Raw genomic sequence first — 18847 nt, forward strand, 5'->3', positions numbered from 1 at the left:
CTCTGTTTTTTCTTTTTGTACTTTAGGTTCTGGGGTACATGTACAGAACATGCAGGATTGTTGCATAGGTACATACATGGCAATGTAGTTTGTTGTCTCCATCTCCCCGTCACCTGTATCTGGCGTTTCTCCCCATGTTATCCCTCCCCAATCTCCCCACTCCACCACTGTCCCTCCCCTGGCCCCCCTGAACAGACCTCATTGTGTGATGCTCCCCTCCCTGTGTCCATGTTTTCTCATTGTTCAACACCTGCTTATGAGTGAGAACATGCAGTGCTTGGTTTTCTATTCTTGTGTCAGTTTTCTGAGAATGATGGTTTCCAGATTCATCCATGTCCCTAAAAAGGACACAAACTCATCATTTTTTATGGCTGCATAGTATTCCATGGTGTATATGTGCCACATTTTCCTTGTCCGGTCTATCATCGATAGGCATTTGGGTTGGTTCCAGGTCTTTGCTATTGTAAACAGTGCCACAAAGAACATATGTGTGCATGTGTCTTTATAATAGAATGATTTATAATCCTTTGGGTATATACCCAGTAATGGGGTTGTGGGTCAAATGGAATTTCTATTTCTAGGTCGTTGAGGAAGTGCCACACTGTCTTCCACAATGGTTGAACTAATTTACACTCCCACCAACAGTGTAAAAGTGTTCCTATTTCTCCACATCCTCTCCAGCGTCTGTTGTCTCCAGATTTTTTAATGATCACCATTCTAACTGGTGTGATGTGATATCTCAATGTGGTTTTGATTTGTATCACTCTAATAACCAGTGATGATAGAGCATTTTTTCATATGTTTGTTGGCCTCACATATGTCGTCTTTTGAAAAGTTTTCATATCCTTCACCCACTTTTGGATGAGTTTGTTTGTTTCTTGTAAATCTGTTTTAGTCCTTTGTAGATTCTGGATATTATCCCTTTGTCAGATGGATAGATTACAATTTTTTCCCCATTCTGTTGGTTGCCAGTTCACTCTAATGATAGTTTCTTTGGCTGTACAGAAGCTCTGGAGTTTAATTAGATCGCATTTATCTATTTTGGCTTTTGTTGCCAGTGCTTTTGGTGTTTTAGTCATGAAGTCCTTGCCTATGCCTATGTCCTGAATGGTTTTGTCTAGGTTTTCTTCTAGAGTTTTTATGGTGTTAGGTCTGATGATTAAGTCTTTAATCCATCTGGAGTTAATTTTAGTGTAAGGTGTCAGGAAGGGGTCCAGTTTCTGCTTTCTGCACATGGCTAGCCAGTTTTCCCAACACCATTTATTAAACAGGAATCCTTTCCCCATTGCTTGTTTTTGTCAGGTCTGTCAAAGATCAGATGGTTGTATATGTGTGGCATTGCCTCCGAGGCCTCTGTTCTGTTCCATTGGTCTATATCTCTGTTTTGGTACCAGTGCCATGATGTTTTGATTACTGTAGCCTTGCAGTATAGTTTGAAGTCAGGTAGTGTGATGCCTCCAGCTTTGTTCTTTTTGCTTAGGATTGTCTTGGCTATGCGGGCTCTCTTTTGTTTCCATATGAAATTTAAGGTGTTTTTTTTTCCAGTTCTGTGAAGAAGGTCATAGGTAGCTTGATGGGGATAGCATTGAATTTATAAATTGCTTTGGGCAATATGGCCATTTTCACGATATTGATTCTTCCTAACCATGAGCATGGAATGTTTTTCCATCTGTTTGTGTCCTCTCTGATTTCCTTGAGCAGTGGTTTGTAGTCCTCCTTGAAGAAGTCCTTTACATCCTTTAAATCCTAGGTATTCTCTTTGTAGCAATTGTGAATGGGAGTTCACTTATGATTTGGCTCTCTGTTAGTCTGTTATTGGTGTATAGGAATGCTTGTGATTTCTGCACACTGATTTTGTATCCTGAGACTTTGCTGAAATTGCTTATCAGTTTAAGGAGGTTTTGGGCTGAAATGATAGGTTCTTCTAAATATACAATCATGTCATCTGCAAATAGAAACAATTTGACTTCCTCTTTTCCTAACTGAATACCTTTATATATTTTTTTCTTGCCTAATTGCTCTGACTAGAACTTCCAATACTATATTGAATAGGAGTGGTGAGAGAGGGCATCTTTGTCTAGTTCTAGACTTCAAATGGAATGTTTCCAGTTTTTGCCCATTCAGTATGATATTGGCTGTAGGTTTGTCATAAATAGCTTTTATTATTTTGAGATACGTTCCTTCGATATCTAGTTTATTGAGAGTTTATTTTTAGCATAAAAGTCTGTTGAATTTTGTTGAAGGCCTTCTCTGCAACTGTTGAGATAATCATGTGGTTTTTGTCTTTGGTTTTCTTTATATGGTGGATTATGTTTATAGATTTGCCTATGTTGAACCAGCCTTGCATCCCCAGGATGAAGCCTACTTGATTGTGATGAATGAGCTTTTTGATGTGCTGTTGCAGTCGGTTTGCCAGCATTTTATTGAAGATTTTTGCATCTATGTTCATCGTGGATATTAGCTGGATGTTTTCTTGTTGAGTCTCTGCCAGGTTTTGGTATCAGGATGATGTTTGTCTCATAAAATGATTTGGGAAGGATTCCCTCTTTTGGACTGTTTGGAATAGTTTTATAAGAAATGGTACCAGCTCCTCTTTGTATGTCTGGTAGAATTTGGCTGTGAACCCATCTGTACCTGGACTTTTTTTGGTTGGTAGGCTCTTAATTGCTGCCTCAACTTCAGTCCTTGTTATTGGTCTGTTCAAGATTTCAACTTCTTCCTGGTTTAGGCTTGGGAGGATGCAAGTGTCCAGGAATATATCCATTTCTTCCAGGTTTACTGGTTTATGTGCATAGAGTTGTTTATAGAAATCTCTGAGGGTAGTTTGTATTTCTGTGGACTAGGTGGTGATATCCCCTCTATCATTTTTTATTGTGTCTATTTGATGCTTGTCTCTTTTCTTTTTTATTAATCTGTATAGTGGTCTATTTTGTTGATCTTTTCCAATAATCAGCTCCTGGATTTATTGATTTTTTGCAGGGTTTTTAATGTCTCTATCTCCTTCAGTTCTGCTCTGATCTTAGTTATTTCTTATCTTCTGCTAGCTTTTACGTTTTTTTGATCTTGCTCCTCCAGCTCTTTTAATTTTGATGATAGGGTGTTGATGTTAGATCTTTCCTCACTTCTTATGTGGGCATTCATTGCTATAAATTTCCCTCTAGACACTGCTTTAAATATGTCCCAGAGATTCTGGTATGTTGTGTCTTCGTTCTCATTGGTTTTGACGAACATCTTTCTTTCTGCCTTCATTTCATTGTTTATCCAGTGGACATTCAGGAGCCAGTTGTTCAGTTTCCATGAAGTTGTGCAGTTCTGAGTTAGCTTCTTAATTCTGAGTTCTAATTTGATTGCCCTGTGGTCTTAGAGACTATTATGATTTCCATTTTTTTTTTTGCATTTGCTGAGGAGTGATTTACTTCCAATTATTTGGTCAGTTTTAGAGTAGATGCAGTGTGGTGCTGAGAAGAATGTACATTTTGTGGATTTGGGGTGGAGATTTCTGTAGATGTCTATTAGGTCTGCTTTGTACAGATTTGAGTTCAAGTCTTGCATATCCTTGTTAATTTTCTGTCTCATTGATGTGTCTACTATTGACAGTGGAGTGTTACTATTGACAGTGGAGTGTTAAAGTCTCCCACTATTATTGTGTGGGAGTCTAAGTCTCTTTGTAGGTCATTAAGAACTTGCTTTATGTATCTAGGTGCTCCTGTATTGGGTGCGTATATATTTAGGATTGTTAGCTCTTCTTGTTGCAGTGATCCTTTTACCATTATGTAATGCCCTTCTTTGTCTCTTTTGATCTTTGTTGGTTTAAAGTCCATTTTATCAGAGACTAGGATTGCAACTCCTGTTGTTTTTTGCTCTCCATTTGCTTGATAAATCTTCCTCCATTCCTTTAATTTTAGCCTATGTGTTTCCTTGCAAGTGAGATGGGTTTCCTGGATACAGCACACCAATGGCTCTTGACTTTTTATCCAATTTGCCAGTCTGTGTCCTTTGATTGGGGCATTTAGCCCATTTACATTTAGGGCTAATATTGTTTTGTGCGAATTTGATCCTGCCATTTTGATGCTAGCTGAATGTTTTGCCCGTTAGTTGAAGCATTTTCATTTTGTCTGTGGTCTTTACCATTTGGTACGTTTTTGGAGTGGCTGGTACTGGTTGTTCCTTTCCTTATTTAGTGCTTCTTTCAGCAGCTTTTGTAAGGTAGGCCTGGTGGTGACAAAATCTCTCAGCAATTGCTTGTTCATAAAGGATTTTATTTCTCCTTTGCTTATGAAGCCTAGTCTGGTTGGGTATGAAATTCTAGGTTGAAAGTTCTTTTCTTTAAGGATGTTGAATATTGGTCCCCACTCTCTTCTGGCTTATAGGGTTTCTGCTGAGAGATCTGCTATGAGTCTGATAGGCTTCCGTTTGTGGATAACCCAACCTTTCTCTCTGGCTTCCCTTAGCATTTTTTCCTTCATTTCAACACTGGTGAATCTGACAATTATGTGCCTTGGGATCACTCTTCTTGAGGAATATCCTTGTGGTGTTCTCTGTATTTCCTGGGCTTGAAAGGTGGCCTGCCTTGCTAGGTTGGGGAAGTTCTCCTGGATAATATCCTGAAGAGTGTTTTCCAGCTTGGATTCATTCTCTCCGTCACATTCAGGTACACCTATCAAACGTAGATTAGGTCTTTTCACGTAATCCCATATTTCTTGAAGGCTTTGTTCACTTCTTTTCACTCTTTTTCTATTTTAGCTTCAGGGGGTACGAGTTTAGGTTTGCTAAATAGATACATTGTGTGATGCCGAGGTTTGGGATATGGATGATCCCATCACCAAGGTAGTGAGCATAGCATCTGATAGGTAGTGTTTCTGCCCATACCCGCTTCCTCCCTTTCCCATCTAGTAGTCCCTAGTGTCTCTTGCACCCATCTTTATGTCTATGTGTACTTAATGTTTAGCTCCCACTCATAAGTGAGAGCATACAGTATTTGGTTTTCTGTTTCTTTGTTAGTTTGCTTAGGATAATGGCCTCCAGCTTCATGCTGCATCCATGTTGCTGCAAAGGACATTTCATTCTTATTTATGGCTGCATTGTATTCCATGGTGTATATGTACATTGTCTTTATCCAATCCACCACTGATAGGCACCTAGGTTGATTCCATGTCTTTGCTGTTGCGAATAGTGCTGCAGTGAACATACATGTGCTTGTGTCTTTTTTGCAGAATGACTTATTTTCCTTTGGGTATATACCCAATAGTGGGATTGTTGAATGATAGTTCTGTTTTAAGTTATTTGAGAAGTCTTTAAACTGCTTTTGACAATGGCTGAACTAATTTACTTTCCCACCACCAGTGTATAAGCATTCTCTTTTTTCCACAGCCTTGCCAGCATTTGTTGATAGTTTTGCTGTTGTTGTTGTTGTTGTTGTTGTTTTTGCTGTAAAGAAGATCTTTAGTTTAATTAAGACCTACTTGTCAATTTTTGTTTTTGTTGCAGTTGTTTTTGGGGACTTAGCCATAAATTATTTGCCAATGCTAATGTAGAGAAGGGTATCTCCTAGGTTTTCTTCCAGGATTTTATTGTTCGAGGTTAATATGGTTTGGCTCTGCCCCCATCCAAGTCTCATCTTCAATTGTAGTTCCCGTAACCCCCAGGTGTCATGGTGGGTAACCCGGGGAGAGGTAATTGAATCACAGGGGCGGTTTCCCTCATGCTGTCTTCGTGATAGTGAGTGAGTTCTCACAAGATCCGATGGTTTTATAAGGAGCTTTTCCCCCTTTGCTTGGCACTTCTCCTTCTGCCACCTTGTGAAGAAAGTGCCTTGCTTCCCCTTTGCCTTCTACCATGATTATAAATTTCCTGAGGCCTCCTCAGCCATCCTGAACTGTGAGTCAACTAAACCTCTTTCCTTTATAAATTACCTAGTCTCAGATGTGTCTTTACTGGCAGCATGAGAACAGGCTGATACAGAGGTCTTATATTTAAGTATATAATCCGTCTTGAGTTTATTTTTGTGTATGGTGAAAGCTAGTTTCATTCTTTTGCATATGGCTAGCCAATTAGCCCAGCACCATTTATTGAATAGGGAGTCCTTTCCCCATTGTTCATTTTTGTTGACTTCATTGAAGATCAGGTGGTTGTAGGTATAGTTTTATTTCTGGGTTCTGTATTCTCTTCCATCGTTCCATATGTCTGTTTTTGTACCACTATCATTCTGTTTAGTTACTGTAGACTTACAGTATAGTTTGAGGTTGGGTGATGTGATGCTTCTGATTTTTCAACCCTCACCCCCGCCCCCCACCCCGCCGAGAATTGCTTTGGCTCTTTGAGTTTTTTTGTTTGTTTGTTTCACATGAACATTAGAATAATTTTTTCTAATTCTGTGAAAAATGACATTGGTAGTTTGACAGGAACAATGTTGAATCTATAAATTGCTTTGGGCAGTACGGCTATTTTAGTGATATTGACTCTTCTAATCCATGAATATGGAAGGTTTTTCAATTTATTTGTGTCATCTCTCATTTATTTCTGCAATGTTTTGTAGTTCTCCTTGTAGAGATCTTTCGCCTTCTTGGTTAGCCATATTCCTAGGTATTTCAGTTTTCGTTTGTGGCTATGATAAATGGGACTGTGTTCTTGATGTGGCTTTCAGCTTGAATCTTATTGGTGTATAGAAATGCTGCTGATTTTGTATGTTGATTTTGCATCCCGAAATTTTACTGACTTATTTGTCAGTTCTAGGAGCATTTTGGCAGAGTTGTTAGAGTTGTCTAGGTATAGAATCATGTTGTCTATGAAGAGACAGCTTGATTTCTTCTTTTCCTGTTTGGATGCCTTTTATTTCTTTCTGTGGCCTGATCTGACTTGATCCAGTACTATGTTGAATAGGAGTGGTGACAGCGAACATCCTTGTCTTATTCTAGTTCTCAGGGAGAATAGTTCCAGCTTTTGCCCATTCAGCATGGTGTTGGCTATGGGTTTGTAATACATGGTTCTTATTATTTTGAGGTATGTTCCTTCAAGGCTTAGTTTGTTGAGGGTGTTTATCATTGAGTGATGTTGAATTTTATCAAAAGACTTTACTGCATGTATTGAGATGATCATATGGTTTTTGTTTTTAATTTTGTTTATGTGGTGAATCACATGTATTGTTTTGTATATGTTGAACCAACCTTGCATCCCAGGAATGAAGCCTATTTAATTGTGGTTAAGTTTTTGATGTGTTGCTGGATTTGGTTTACTAGTATTTTCTTAAGGATTTTTGTGTCTATGTTCATCAAGGATATTGGCCTAAAGTTTTCCTTTTTCACTTTGTGTCTGCCAGATTTGGGTATTAGGCTGATGATGGCTTCATACAATGAGTTAAGGTAGAGCCCCTCCTCCTAGACTTTTTGGAATAGTTTCAGTAGGATTCATACCATTTCTTTCTTTTTCTGTCTGGTAGAATTTGGTAAAATTTGGCAATGAATCAATCTGGTCCAGGGCTTTTTTTTTTTTTTTTTTTTTTTTTGGTTGGAATTTTTTTAAAATTACAAATTCAATTTGGAACTTGTTATGGTCTGTTAAGGTTTTATATTTCTGTGAAATACGCAGTAATATCATCTTTGTCATTTCTGATTGTGCTCATTTGGATCTTCTCTTCTTTTCTTTGTTAATCTAGCTAACAGTCTATCAATCTCGTGTATTCTTTCAAAAAACCAATTCTTGGTTTCATTGATCTTTTGTATGGACTTTTGTGTTTCAATTTCATTCCGTTCTTCTCTGATTTTGGTTATTTCTTTTCTCCTGATAGCTTTGTGGTTGGTTTGTTCTTTTGTTTCTAGTTCCACTGTGTGCAATGTTAGATTGTTAATTTGAGCTCTTTCTCACTTCTTGATGAAGACATTTAGTCCTATAAACTTTCCCCTTAATACTGCTTTAGTTGCATCCCAAAGATCTTGGTCAGCTGTGCCTCTATTTTCATGAATTTCAGAGAATTTTTAAATTTTTTCCTTAATATCATTGTTCACTCAACAGCAAGAAGCAAGTTGTTCAATTTTCATGTATTTGAGTAGTTTTGAAAAGTCTTCTTGTTATTTATTTGTATTTGTATTGCACTGTGATGTGAGAATGTGCTTGGTTTGATTTCAATTTTTTTTGAATTTATTGGGTTTTTATGACAAAGCATGTGGTTGATCTTAGAGTAAGTTCCATTTGCACATGAGAAGAATATCTATTCTGTGGTTGTTGGGTGTTCTATTAGGTCCAATTACCAAGTGTCCAGTTTAGGTCTAGAATTTCTTTGTTAGCTTTCTGTCTCAATCATCTAACACTGTCAGTGGGGTGTTAAAGTCTCCTACTATTATTGTGTGTCTACGTCTTTTTATAGGTCTTTTTATAGGTCAAGAACTTTTATGAAACTGGATGCTCCAATGTTGGGTTTGTATATATTTAGGATAGTTAATACTTCTTGCTTAATTGAACTGTTTATGTAATGCCCTTCTTTTTCCTGATTATTGTTGATTGAAAGTCTGTTTTATCTGATATAAAAATTGTGATTCCTGGCCTTTTTTGTTTTCTGTTTGCCTGGTAGATCTTTCTCCATCCCTTTACTTTGAGCTTGTTGTTATTACGAATGAGATGGGTCTGTTGAAGACTGCAAACAGTTGGGTCTTGTCTTTGTATCTGGTCTCCATTTTATGCCTTTTAAGTGGGGTGTTCGAACCATTTACATTCAGTGTTAGTACTGATATGTGAGATTTTAATCCTGTAATTGTGTTATTAGCTGGTTGCTCTGTAGATTTGATGGTGCAGTTGCTTTACAGTGGGTTATATGGTTAAACATGTTTTTGTGGTAGCAGGTATTGTTCTTTCATTTCCACATCATCTTGTAAGGCTGGTCTGGTGATGACAAATTCCCTTAGCACTTACTTGTTTGAGAAGGATTTTATTTCTCCTTCACTTATGGAAGCTTAGTTTGATGGGATATGAAATTCTTGATTAGAATTCTTCTTTAGAGATGTGGAAAATAGGCCCCTTCTGGCTTATAAAGTTTCTGCTGAAATGTTCCCTGCTGGCCTGATGGTGTTCCTTTTGTAAGTGACTCTAGCTGCCTTTAGGATTTTTTACTTCATGTTGACTTTGGTGATTCTCTATGTACTTTGGGGATTATTATCTTGTAGAGTACCTTGTAAGGATTCTCTATATTTCTTGAATTTGCATGTTAACCTCCCTAGTGAGAGTGGGGAAATTTTTGTAAACTATATCCTAAAATACATTTCCCAAGTTGCTTACTCTCTCTCCTTCTCTCTCAAGAATGCCAATGGGTTAAAAGTTTTAGAATCTTTACATAAGCCCGTATTTCTCAGAGGTTTTGATCATTAAAAAATTCTTTATTCATTTTTGTCTGAGTTTATTCAAACAACTGGTCTTCAAGTTCTGAGAGCTTTCTTCAGCTCTGTCTGTTCTGCTGTTAATGCTTCTAACTGCGTTATGTAATTCTTCTTGTTAATATTTCAATTCCAGCAGTTCATTTTGTTTTTTTTCTTAAAATGGCTATTATATCTTTCAGCTCTTGGATCATTTTACTGAATTCCTGGATTGGGTTTCAGTTTTCTCCTGAATCTCACTGAGCTTCCTTCTCATCCAGATTCTGAATCCTATGTCTGTCATTTCAGTCATTTTAATCTGGTTAAGAACCATTGCCGGAGAGCTAGTGTGCTCATTTGGAGGTAAAGGGACACTCGGACTTTCTGAATTACCTGAGTTCTTTATTGTGCTGATTCTTTCTCATCAGAGAAGGCTGGTGTTCTTTTAACTGTGGTTCGAGGGTAGTCAGTTGGCTTCATTTCTGGGTGTTTTCAGAGGGCCGAAGCTCTTTATGGGATATTTATTTGTGGATAGATTCTTGCCCTGGGTTTTACAGGTAATGAATGCATATTGGCAATATTTTTGGTATTGTAATTCGTGCTACGAACCAGTAGATGGCACTTAAGAGTAATTGCCAGCAGAGGGGCTCTTGGCCTTAGAGCTCTTTTGCATTGCAAGGCACATCTGAAGCAGCGCTCTGTGGCAGGCAGGTGGAGAGATGACCGCCATCATCAGGTCTGCTCCTGAGCCTTGCTGGAGTCCCCTCCAGTGGTGCCACTTCTGTGGGTTCTTTTTGTGTTAGGTGTTCCAGGTTGTGGGGCTCCCATGCATGTCACAACCTTCCCAGGTGGTCCTGTAGAAGGAGGCGTGCCCTGATCCTCTGCTGGTCCATGAGCTTGCATGTCTTACCTCTCTCAGTGTTCTCGGATGGGGGCTTCTCCTTCTCAAGTGCTGGCCGCAGATCTACACTCAGCACTCACAAGCTGCATGCAAAAGAACTGGGACATTATGACTGGCCTGTGCCTCTATCTGGACGCTTGTGGTCGAGCACTGGCTATGCCGGGTGATCTAAAGTGCTCCTAGGCCACTGGGAAGTATTCAGATGGGGCCACCAGCAAAGCGTCCAGGTTAGGCAGAGGAGGCTGTGCTGTGCACATGCTCCTGCAGGAGCAGCCAGGCAGGGGCCTTGGGAGGGGCTTGCAGGCAGGAGGGACTGAAGAACAGACATGCCCCAGTCCCACAGGATAGGACTGTCAGCCCTGTAGTCAGCTGGGGTTACATAACTCAGAGGAACGCAGGGAGCCTTAGGAGATGGGTGCCTGTGGCTGGGTCCTGCTTCAGCTGCCCATGTGCAAAATCCCGAGCTCCATGCAGACAAAACCTCTGTCTCCGCCTACTCTCTGGGCAGATGCCCCTGACAGTTCAAATATCTGTGGGGGTCATAGATTCTCTTGTAGCTCGGATTCCAGTCGTCTGCAGCCAAAGTAGGCTGCCCCACCATCCCTTCACATGCCTCTTCCCCAGGACCATTCAGGGGTGGGAACTAGCCCTGGCCTTCAGCAACCCCCGGCAGGGCTCCTAGCATCCTCTCCAGCCTTGGTGTCAGCATCAGCTCTCTATCAACCCTCAGTGTTTTCTCTCTGAGGAACTATTCAAAGTATGCTGATATACTTGATATTTTGGTCTCTCGGTGGGAGCAGTGCCTCCCGACTGTTTCCAGTCCGCCATATTTTCTCCTCCTTTGCTGAGTTTTTATAGCACGTGAAAAAGTAAAACGTTTGAAAACCATAGTACAAAGAAAGGGAAGGAGGAATTGAGAATATACTTTTGTAAGGTGCTCACACTATATGTGAAGTGGCATAACATTATTTCAAGAGATAATATTCTAAATTAAAGATATATCCCCCAAAAAAAACCTACGAGAAAAATTTAAAAACAGGTATACTTGATAAACCAATAGTGGAGATAAAATGGAAAAATAAAATATACTCGAATTAATATCAATGAAGGCAGAAAAAGAATAAAAAAGAAATAACAGATGGAATAAAACAAAGCTAGTAAGACGGTAGCTATTAATCCAACAACATTAATAATTATGTATTGGCCAGGCACGGTGGCTCACGCCAGCACTTTGGGAGGCCAAGGCAGGCGGATCACCTGTGGTCGGCAGTTTGAGACCAACTTGGCCAACATGGAGAATCCCCATCTCTACTAAAAATACAAAATTAGCCAGAGGTGGTGGGGCATGCCTGTAATTCCAGCTCCTCAGGAGGCTGAGGAAGAAGAGTCACTTGAACCCGGGAGGTAGAGGTTGCAGTGAGCCGAGATCATGCCACTGCACTCTTGCCTGGGTGACAGAGCAAGACTCTGTCTCAAAATAATAATTATTATTATATTAAACATAATAATTAAAAGACAAATTTTCAATTTATATGAAAGGCAAATCCAACCATAAAAACTCTAAAAGAAAACCTAGGCAATAGCATTCAGGACACAGGCATGGGCAAAGCTTTTATAATGAAATCACCAAAAGCAATTGTAACAAATGCCAAAATTGACAAATCATATCTAATTAAACTAAAGAGCTTCTGCATAGCAAAAGAAACTATCATTAGAGCAAACAGACAACCTACAGAATGGGAGAAAATTTATGCAATCTACCCATCTGACAAAGGTCTAATATCCAGAATTTACAAGAACTTAAATATACAACAAAAAAAAAAATCAAAAAGTGGGCAAAGAATATGAATGGACACTTCACTAAAGAACACATTTATGTGGCCAACAAACATGAAAAAAAGCTCATCCTCACTGATCATTAGAGAAATATTAATGAAAACCACAATGAGATACCATCTCATGCCAGTCAGAATGGCAATTATTAAAAATCAATAAACCCAGCTACTTGGGAGGCTGAGGCAGGAGAATCAATTGAACTGGGAGGCAGAGGTTGTAGTGAGCTGAGATCGCACCACTGCACTCCAGCTTGGAACAGAGCAGACTCCATCTCAAAAAAAAAAAAAAAAAATGTCAAGAAACAACAGATGCTGGTGAAGCTGTAGGGAATAAAAACGCGTTTGCATTGCTGGTGGGAATATAAATTAGTTCAACCAATGTAAATTAGTTCAACCATTCCTCAAGGATCTAGAACCAAAAATACCATTTAACCCAGCAATACCATTATTGGGTATTTTACTTAAAGGAATATAAATCATTCTGTTATAAAGATACATACACACGTATGTTTATTGCAGCACTATTCACAAAGGCATAGACATGGAACCAAGCCAAATGCTCATCAATGATAGACTGGATAAATAAAATGTGGTACAAATACACCGTGGAATACTATGCAGCCACAAAAAGAAATGAGATCATGTCCTTTACAGGGACATGGATGAAGCTGGACACCATCATCCTCAGCAAACTAACACAGGAACAGAAAACCAGACGCTGCATGTTCTCACTCATAAGTGGGAGCTGAACAATGAGAACACATGGACACAGGGAGAGGAATAACACCACCACGTCCTGACAGGGCCAGGGCGAGGGGAGGGAGAGCATCAGGACAAACAGCTAATGCATATGGGGCTTAAAAGCTAGGTGATAGGTCCAGCCAACCACCATGGCACATAGATACCTATCTAACAAACCTGCAGGTTCTGCACGTGTATCCCAGAACTTAAAAAAAAAGCAAATCCCAATGATAGGCTGTATATCTACCACAATTAAAAAATATTAAATATAAAACATAGGTTGAAAATAAAATGATGGAAAATATATACACACCATACAAATACTACAAAAAGATCGAATAGCTTATTTTTAATATCAAAGTAGATTGCCATGGATAAAGCTACAATATCAATATGGTGGTACTTGCATAAGTGTCAATACATCAAAGGAACAGAATGAAGTGTCTAGAAATAGACCTAAATATATATCGTTAACTGACATTTAATAAAGTTGGCTAGGCAATTCAATAGGCAACAGGATACTCTTTTCAATAGCTGGTGATGAATCAATTTTGTTAAAAAGTGGCAAAAAATGAACCTTGACCATTATCCCAAATGTTTTTCATTCTTAAATATGATTCTAAATGAATCAAAGATTAAAAAGTGAAAAGAATAAAATTTCTTGAAAAAAGGTGATTCGGGGAAAAGCAAAGTTTATAGGTGGGAAGGATGTAAAATGCACTAAATTAGAAAGAAACACAATTGGTAATTGACTTCATAAAAGTTTGACAGTTCTACTCATCAAAAGACATTGTTATGAAAATGAAAAGGATTTCCACAGACGAAAGTGAAGATTTCACGATATCATATGTATCTGATACAGGGGTTATATCTGGACTACATATCAATCATAAAAAGACAAATTGTGGTATAGTCATTTGATGGGGTACTATTTGGCAATATGAAGGAATCTGCTAACATGTATAAATCTGAAAACAGGGCCGGGTGCGGTGGCTCACCCCTGTAATCCCAGCACTTTGGGAGGTCGAGGTGGGCGGATCACGAGGTCAAGAGATCGAAACCATCCTGGCCAACATGGTGAAACCCCATCTCTACTAAAGATACAAAAAAAATTAGCTGGGCATAGTGGCATGTGCCTGTAATCCCAGCTACTCAGGAGGCTGAGGCAGGAGAATTGCCTGAACCCGGGAGGCGGAGGCTGCGGTGAGCTGAGGTGGCGCCATTGCACTCCAGCCTGCTGGCGCCTGGTGACGGAGTGAGACTCTGTCTCAAAAAAAAAAAAAAAAAAAAATCTGAAAACAGAATTCTAAGTCAAAGAATTCAGACACAACAGTGTACTTACTGTGTATATGACTGCATTTATATGAAGCTAAAAATCAGGCAAAACTAATCTATGGCGACAGAAATCAGACCAGTGTTTGCCTGGGGCTGGAGCTGGGGACTGAGAGGGGACAGATGGGAACTTTCTGGGGTGATGGAAGTGTTCCACATCTCTGATAGAAGTGTTGGTTACATAGGTGATATAGTTTTCAAAACTCACCAAATTGTGTACATATGGTCTATACATTTGACTCTGTTTGCATTTTACTTCAATTTATCCAAAATAAAAACTAATCATTTCTCAGAGTATGCCACATTCTTCAGTGTCCTGTCCTAGGTTTTAACTTTATATTAACATTTAATTTTCACTGACATTTAAATTGTATCTTACCTACTGAAATTTGTCTTTTCTACTCTTTTTTGTCATTTGTAAAAATGGAAAAAGGTAGGTATTTGTGATTAATCTTTCACATGTTCGATGAAAATCAAGTAAGTCAGATGTTTTTTCATCCTCAAGCCTTGGCTCTATAGCTTTCCTTTCAACTCACGGACAGGTAGATCTTCACAACTCCCAAGTATGGCATAAAAATAAGATGAAGTGGGATTGACTGCAATGCGTGTTCTCTGTTTCTACCTACAGATCCATCCTCTACTCTTCTCCACATGATACATTTCCAAAGAGGTGGATCTGTATTGACTGCCCGAGTTCCCTTGCCCTTTGGCTGTGGACAGTAGGAGGCACTGGTGGAACATGGGAAGTTGGAAGGAGAGTGAAATTGGGTTATTTATCCCCCTAGCGTTTTCTCTTCAGTGCCACGGGTTGGCAGTTGTCTGTTTCTTTACTGAGAGCCACAATTGTTTCGAGGCTGCTCTCTCCTACACCTAAAGGATTCTACAGGTGTGGAGACCATTCTTCCTTGTCACCCTTTCAGGCCTAGGACACCTATCTGCTCTGTTGATAGTCCTATGTTGCTTCACCATCCCTTGTTAATCTCCATTATCTCTGTCTACCCTTTTAAAATTCATTAAATTAAATTTCATTAAACTTTCTTAAATTACTCTGAGTATGGTAATTCCTGAAAAGACCCTGACTGATTCATCTCAATTAGTTTAGTTTTTAAAATCAGATCTCATTTCAGCTATGTATGGCAGTTCTGAGGCATGTTCACCATGTAAATATTTACAATCAAATTGGAAAAATCAGAGGTATTCCTCTCACTCCACTTGTTTAAAAATATTGTGAGTGTATTTTTTGTGAGCTGTGAGTGTGTGATTTCTAGAAATTCCTTACTGTACAGGAAGCAGTCTCTGTGAATTTCTCTTTGTATTGCTAGCCCCTGAAATAAAATACATATGCTCCCTGGAAGTTATTTTTAATATACAAAAATACTCTAAGATATTAAATTGTGATAGTGAAATTGTACAGAGTCTATACTTCCTTAAGCTGGTGCGTCAGGAGCAGTATAGTTGAGAATATACTCTGAGACTTCTATGTTTGATTATTAGCATAGTCTATCATCATGAAAGCAAACAAAATGTTTTGCATCAATAGTTTTCAAAGTTAAAAATATGAATATTGAGTGTTAAGAATACTTTCCTGAGATGTAATCTTAGATATTTTTTGCAACGTGGGGTAATTCTCTTTTAAAGATTAAAGCACCAAGAAATGCGTCAGAGTCAGGAAATTAAAAGAAAAACATCTGAACAAATGCATTAATGTGAGCAGTACATGGAGAGGGAACAATAATTGCAAAGCCCTTCACTGGGTTTATCTTTCAAAACTGATATGAAGCAAAATCATTTTAAATATAACTCTTCATTCTAATGGCCAACACGATGTTTAATTTTAAAGTAATTTTGCATAAACTGCGTATATACACCTTTAAAAATATAACTGGCACTAAATCAACACTTAGATCAATATGTAGCCAAGCATCTTTATGTTTGGGGACTGGTAATCTGACATTTCTACTATAAGCAGCAAAACAAATATAACTACGACATTAATCTAAGTACCAAATTATATTTTACATCGACATATGTCATTACGTGCCCACCATCTTCAGCTAGATAAACCACAGTAGCTTCCTTCGATTCTGGATAAAGGGGTTCCATTTCTAAGCCTGTTGGGGTATATACTGGCTCAGGACGAGAAGGAGTCCAATCTGGAAAAAAAAAGTTAAAACATTATTTGAAAATGACTTCAAAATAAATGAAGAAAATTTTATTGCATATTCATTGATAGATCTAGGCTAAAATGTAGTGTTTTGTATGGGCTAAGATTTTACTAAGGATTCATTGGATGTAATAACATTATCACAGTATAATACAGCTTATGACATTTCATTCATACCTTCTTCTGAGTTATTATATTGAATAGTTTCATGATTGTTTTTGGCTCATTATTGATTTTATACTTATTTTATAACACAATTCTCTTTCTCCTGAGCCCCTGATATCATTCTGTTCCACCTGTGGGACTCTTACTCTACCTTTTATTCCTCCTTTCCCTTCAGCCTCTTTGCTTGATAATGGCTGTCAAGATAAATCTCATAAACATGCTCAGGCTTATCTTCCAAAAGGAAAGATATTCTTAGATGTCCCCCCACCCCTGCCACTTCTCCTTTAGCTACCAGCTTTCCTCTTTTTAGGATCAAATTTCTTAAATGTCATCTGCACTGTTCTCTGGTCTTTGTGACCATGAGCTATTTGATGGGGGAAAAAATGACTTCACAGCCTAACTACCCTAGTTATTTGTATTTGTTTAATGGAGCAAGAATTTAGTGACAAATAAGTGTTACCAGACAAACACTTTGGAGACTATGTGTACATCAGCTTTAACAACAGAAGTGTATTTGACATAACCAATAGGGAACAAATCTAGCTATAGAAGAAAAACAGTCTACCATATTGATGTGAATTTATATCACTGTATTGCAGAGCTAAATGAATCACACACAACCAAATAAATTCATAATAAAGATAAACAAATTATAATTAAAATTTTAAATGTTTAATTTAAAATTTTCTCATTAGTTGAAAGTCTTAACCAACTTAAGCAAAAATTAGTGAACTAATAAAATAGCTACCATTCTGAGAACATTAGGAATTTCAGCTATTTGCCTTTGTGTACGCTGATTTTCAAAAGTTGCACAAAATCTAGACTTCTCAGTTAAGAAAATAGAGATTTTATTAATTTCTGCTTATGCTCTTCTTTATTCATTCATAACTAGTCCTCCTGGTAAAGAACCATGAGACCCTATCATTATAACTTGTATATAAGGGTCAAGTTTGCAGCTTATCAGAGTACCTTACTGAGGGCCATATTTTGAGAATCAGATGTAACCCATTTCTGATACCCATATCCACTGTTCCACTAAAACTGTTCTTGACATTGTATTTGAAACAGGGTGAGCATTGTCTATAGATGAGATAGACAGACAGATCAATGGACATATGGAGAGATGAATGGACGGATGGTTGAACAATGCAAAGTTCTCATCCACATATTCCTTAAATGTAAGTAACGTAATATATGTCTAGTGCATAAATGCCTTATGTCTGGCAATATTGTCATTGCAAAAAAGCTGCTCTAGAGCCACGGTTGTTTAAGTAGAAGATTTTGGCTTGAATTGAAGCATTTCAAGATTTTCTGAGTATTCTATAGTAAGCAATTTAATCTTACAGTGATGGACTTAAATCTTACAGTAATTGACTTAAAACATCAACATGGATTCCTGATATAGGTACTTCTTGACTGTTATTCAGTGATAGAAATTGCAGCTATCTTTATGGCAAGTAGCCTGGAAAATTCTGTATTCATCTTTCCATTATCACAATTTCCTATCCTTGTTGATGTCTGCTGTTCAAAAAACTACTTGAAAGTGGTAGTTATCACTGTACCAAGAGAACTCAGATGTCTGTGCATAACAAATATGTGCTTCCCAGTTTTCTCAAAGCTGCAGACTCTTGAGCTGTGAAAACAAACTGCATTATTTTGAGTCCTCCTCTAGTCAGAGTCATGTTCCCAGATGGAGACTGCACTTAGCAGTTATCATGTCATATGAGCACCAAATCCATGCTGTTTGTGCCATTATGTCTCATGGATCACCTTGGGAAGATTTTGGCTTTGGCCTTCAGCTTCTTTCTCCATAGGCCTTAGGACTGACTGAGGCAACACCACTTCAGCCCTACACCATATACTTCATTTTCTTTTAAGGAAAAAGAAAAAAATAATAAACTTGTATGCAAAAGAAAACTCCTCCAGGTCCTAACCACCAGTATAGCAGACAGGCCTATATGTCCAAAAATAGCTTATATTTTAGATGTAACCCCTGTACAAAAATAAGTTTAGAATAGCATATATATATATATATGTATATATATATATATATATATATAATCTACTTAGGCTTTTAAATCAGTGCTATAAATGGTTGAGTCAGTCCTAGAGCTGTTAATTTTTATGCTTTCATAAGAATAGCAAATATTTTGTTTTAAAGCTTTCTGTTTGTGTGGTATTCTTCATCCTCTCAACCCTCCTTTATTTGATTAGTTTGAGTTCCACATCTATAAATAATACTGTCCTTGACAACAAAATACTGATTTCTCAGAAAGTCAATAAATGCATATTTAGAAAATGTCTTCATGATGGTCAGTCAAAATCTGTGGAATACATTTATTTGTACTATATCTGTCATTCTTTTTTTTTT

The 18847-nt window shown here is 38.0% G+C and overlaps 1 protein-coding gene across 1 annotated transcript in view; it reads right to left on the reverse strand.

Moving 5' to 3' along the window:
* AGBL3 (AGBL carboxypeptidase 3) overlaps positions 1-18847 on the reverse strand; it is a 135215-nt gene that overhangs the window by 87594 nt on the left and 28774 nt on the right. Inside the window, 1 exon segment of the mRNA XM_074378821.1 lies at positions 16193-16300. Coding sequence (XP_074234922.1) covers positions 16193-16300 — 108 coding nt within the window.

Source organism: Saimiri boliviensis, chromosome 10, assembly GCF_048565385.1.
Source record: "Saimiri boliviensis isolate mSaiBol1 chromosome 10, mSaiBol1.pri, whole genome shotgun sequence".
NCBI classification, from domain to species: domain Eukaryota; kingdom Metazoa; phylum Chordata; class Mammalia; order Primates; family Cebidae; genus Saimiri; species Saimiri boliviensis.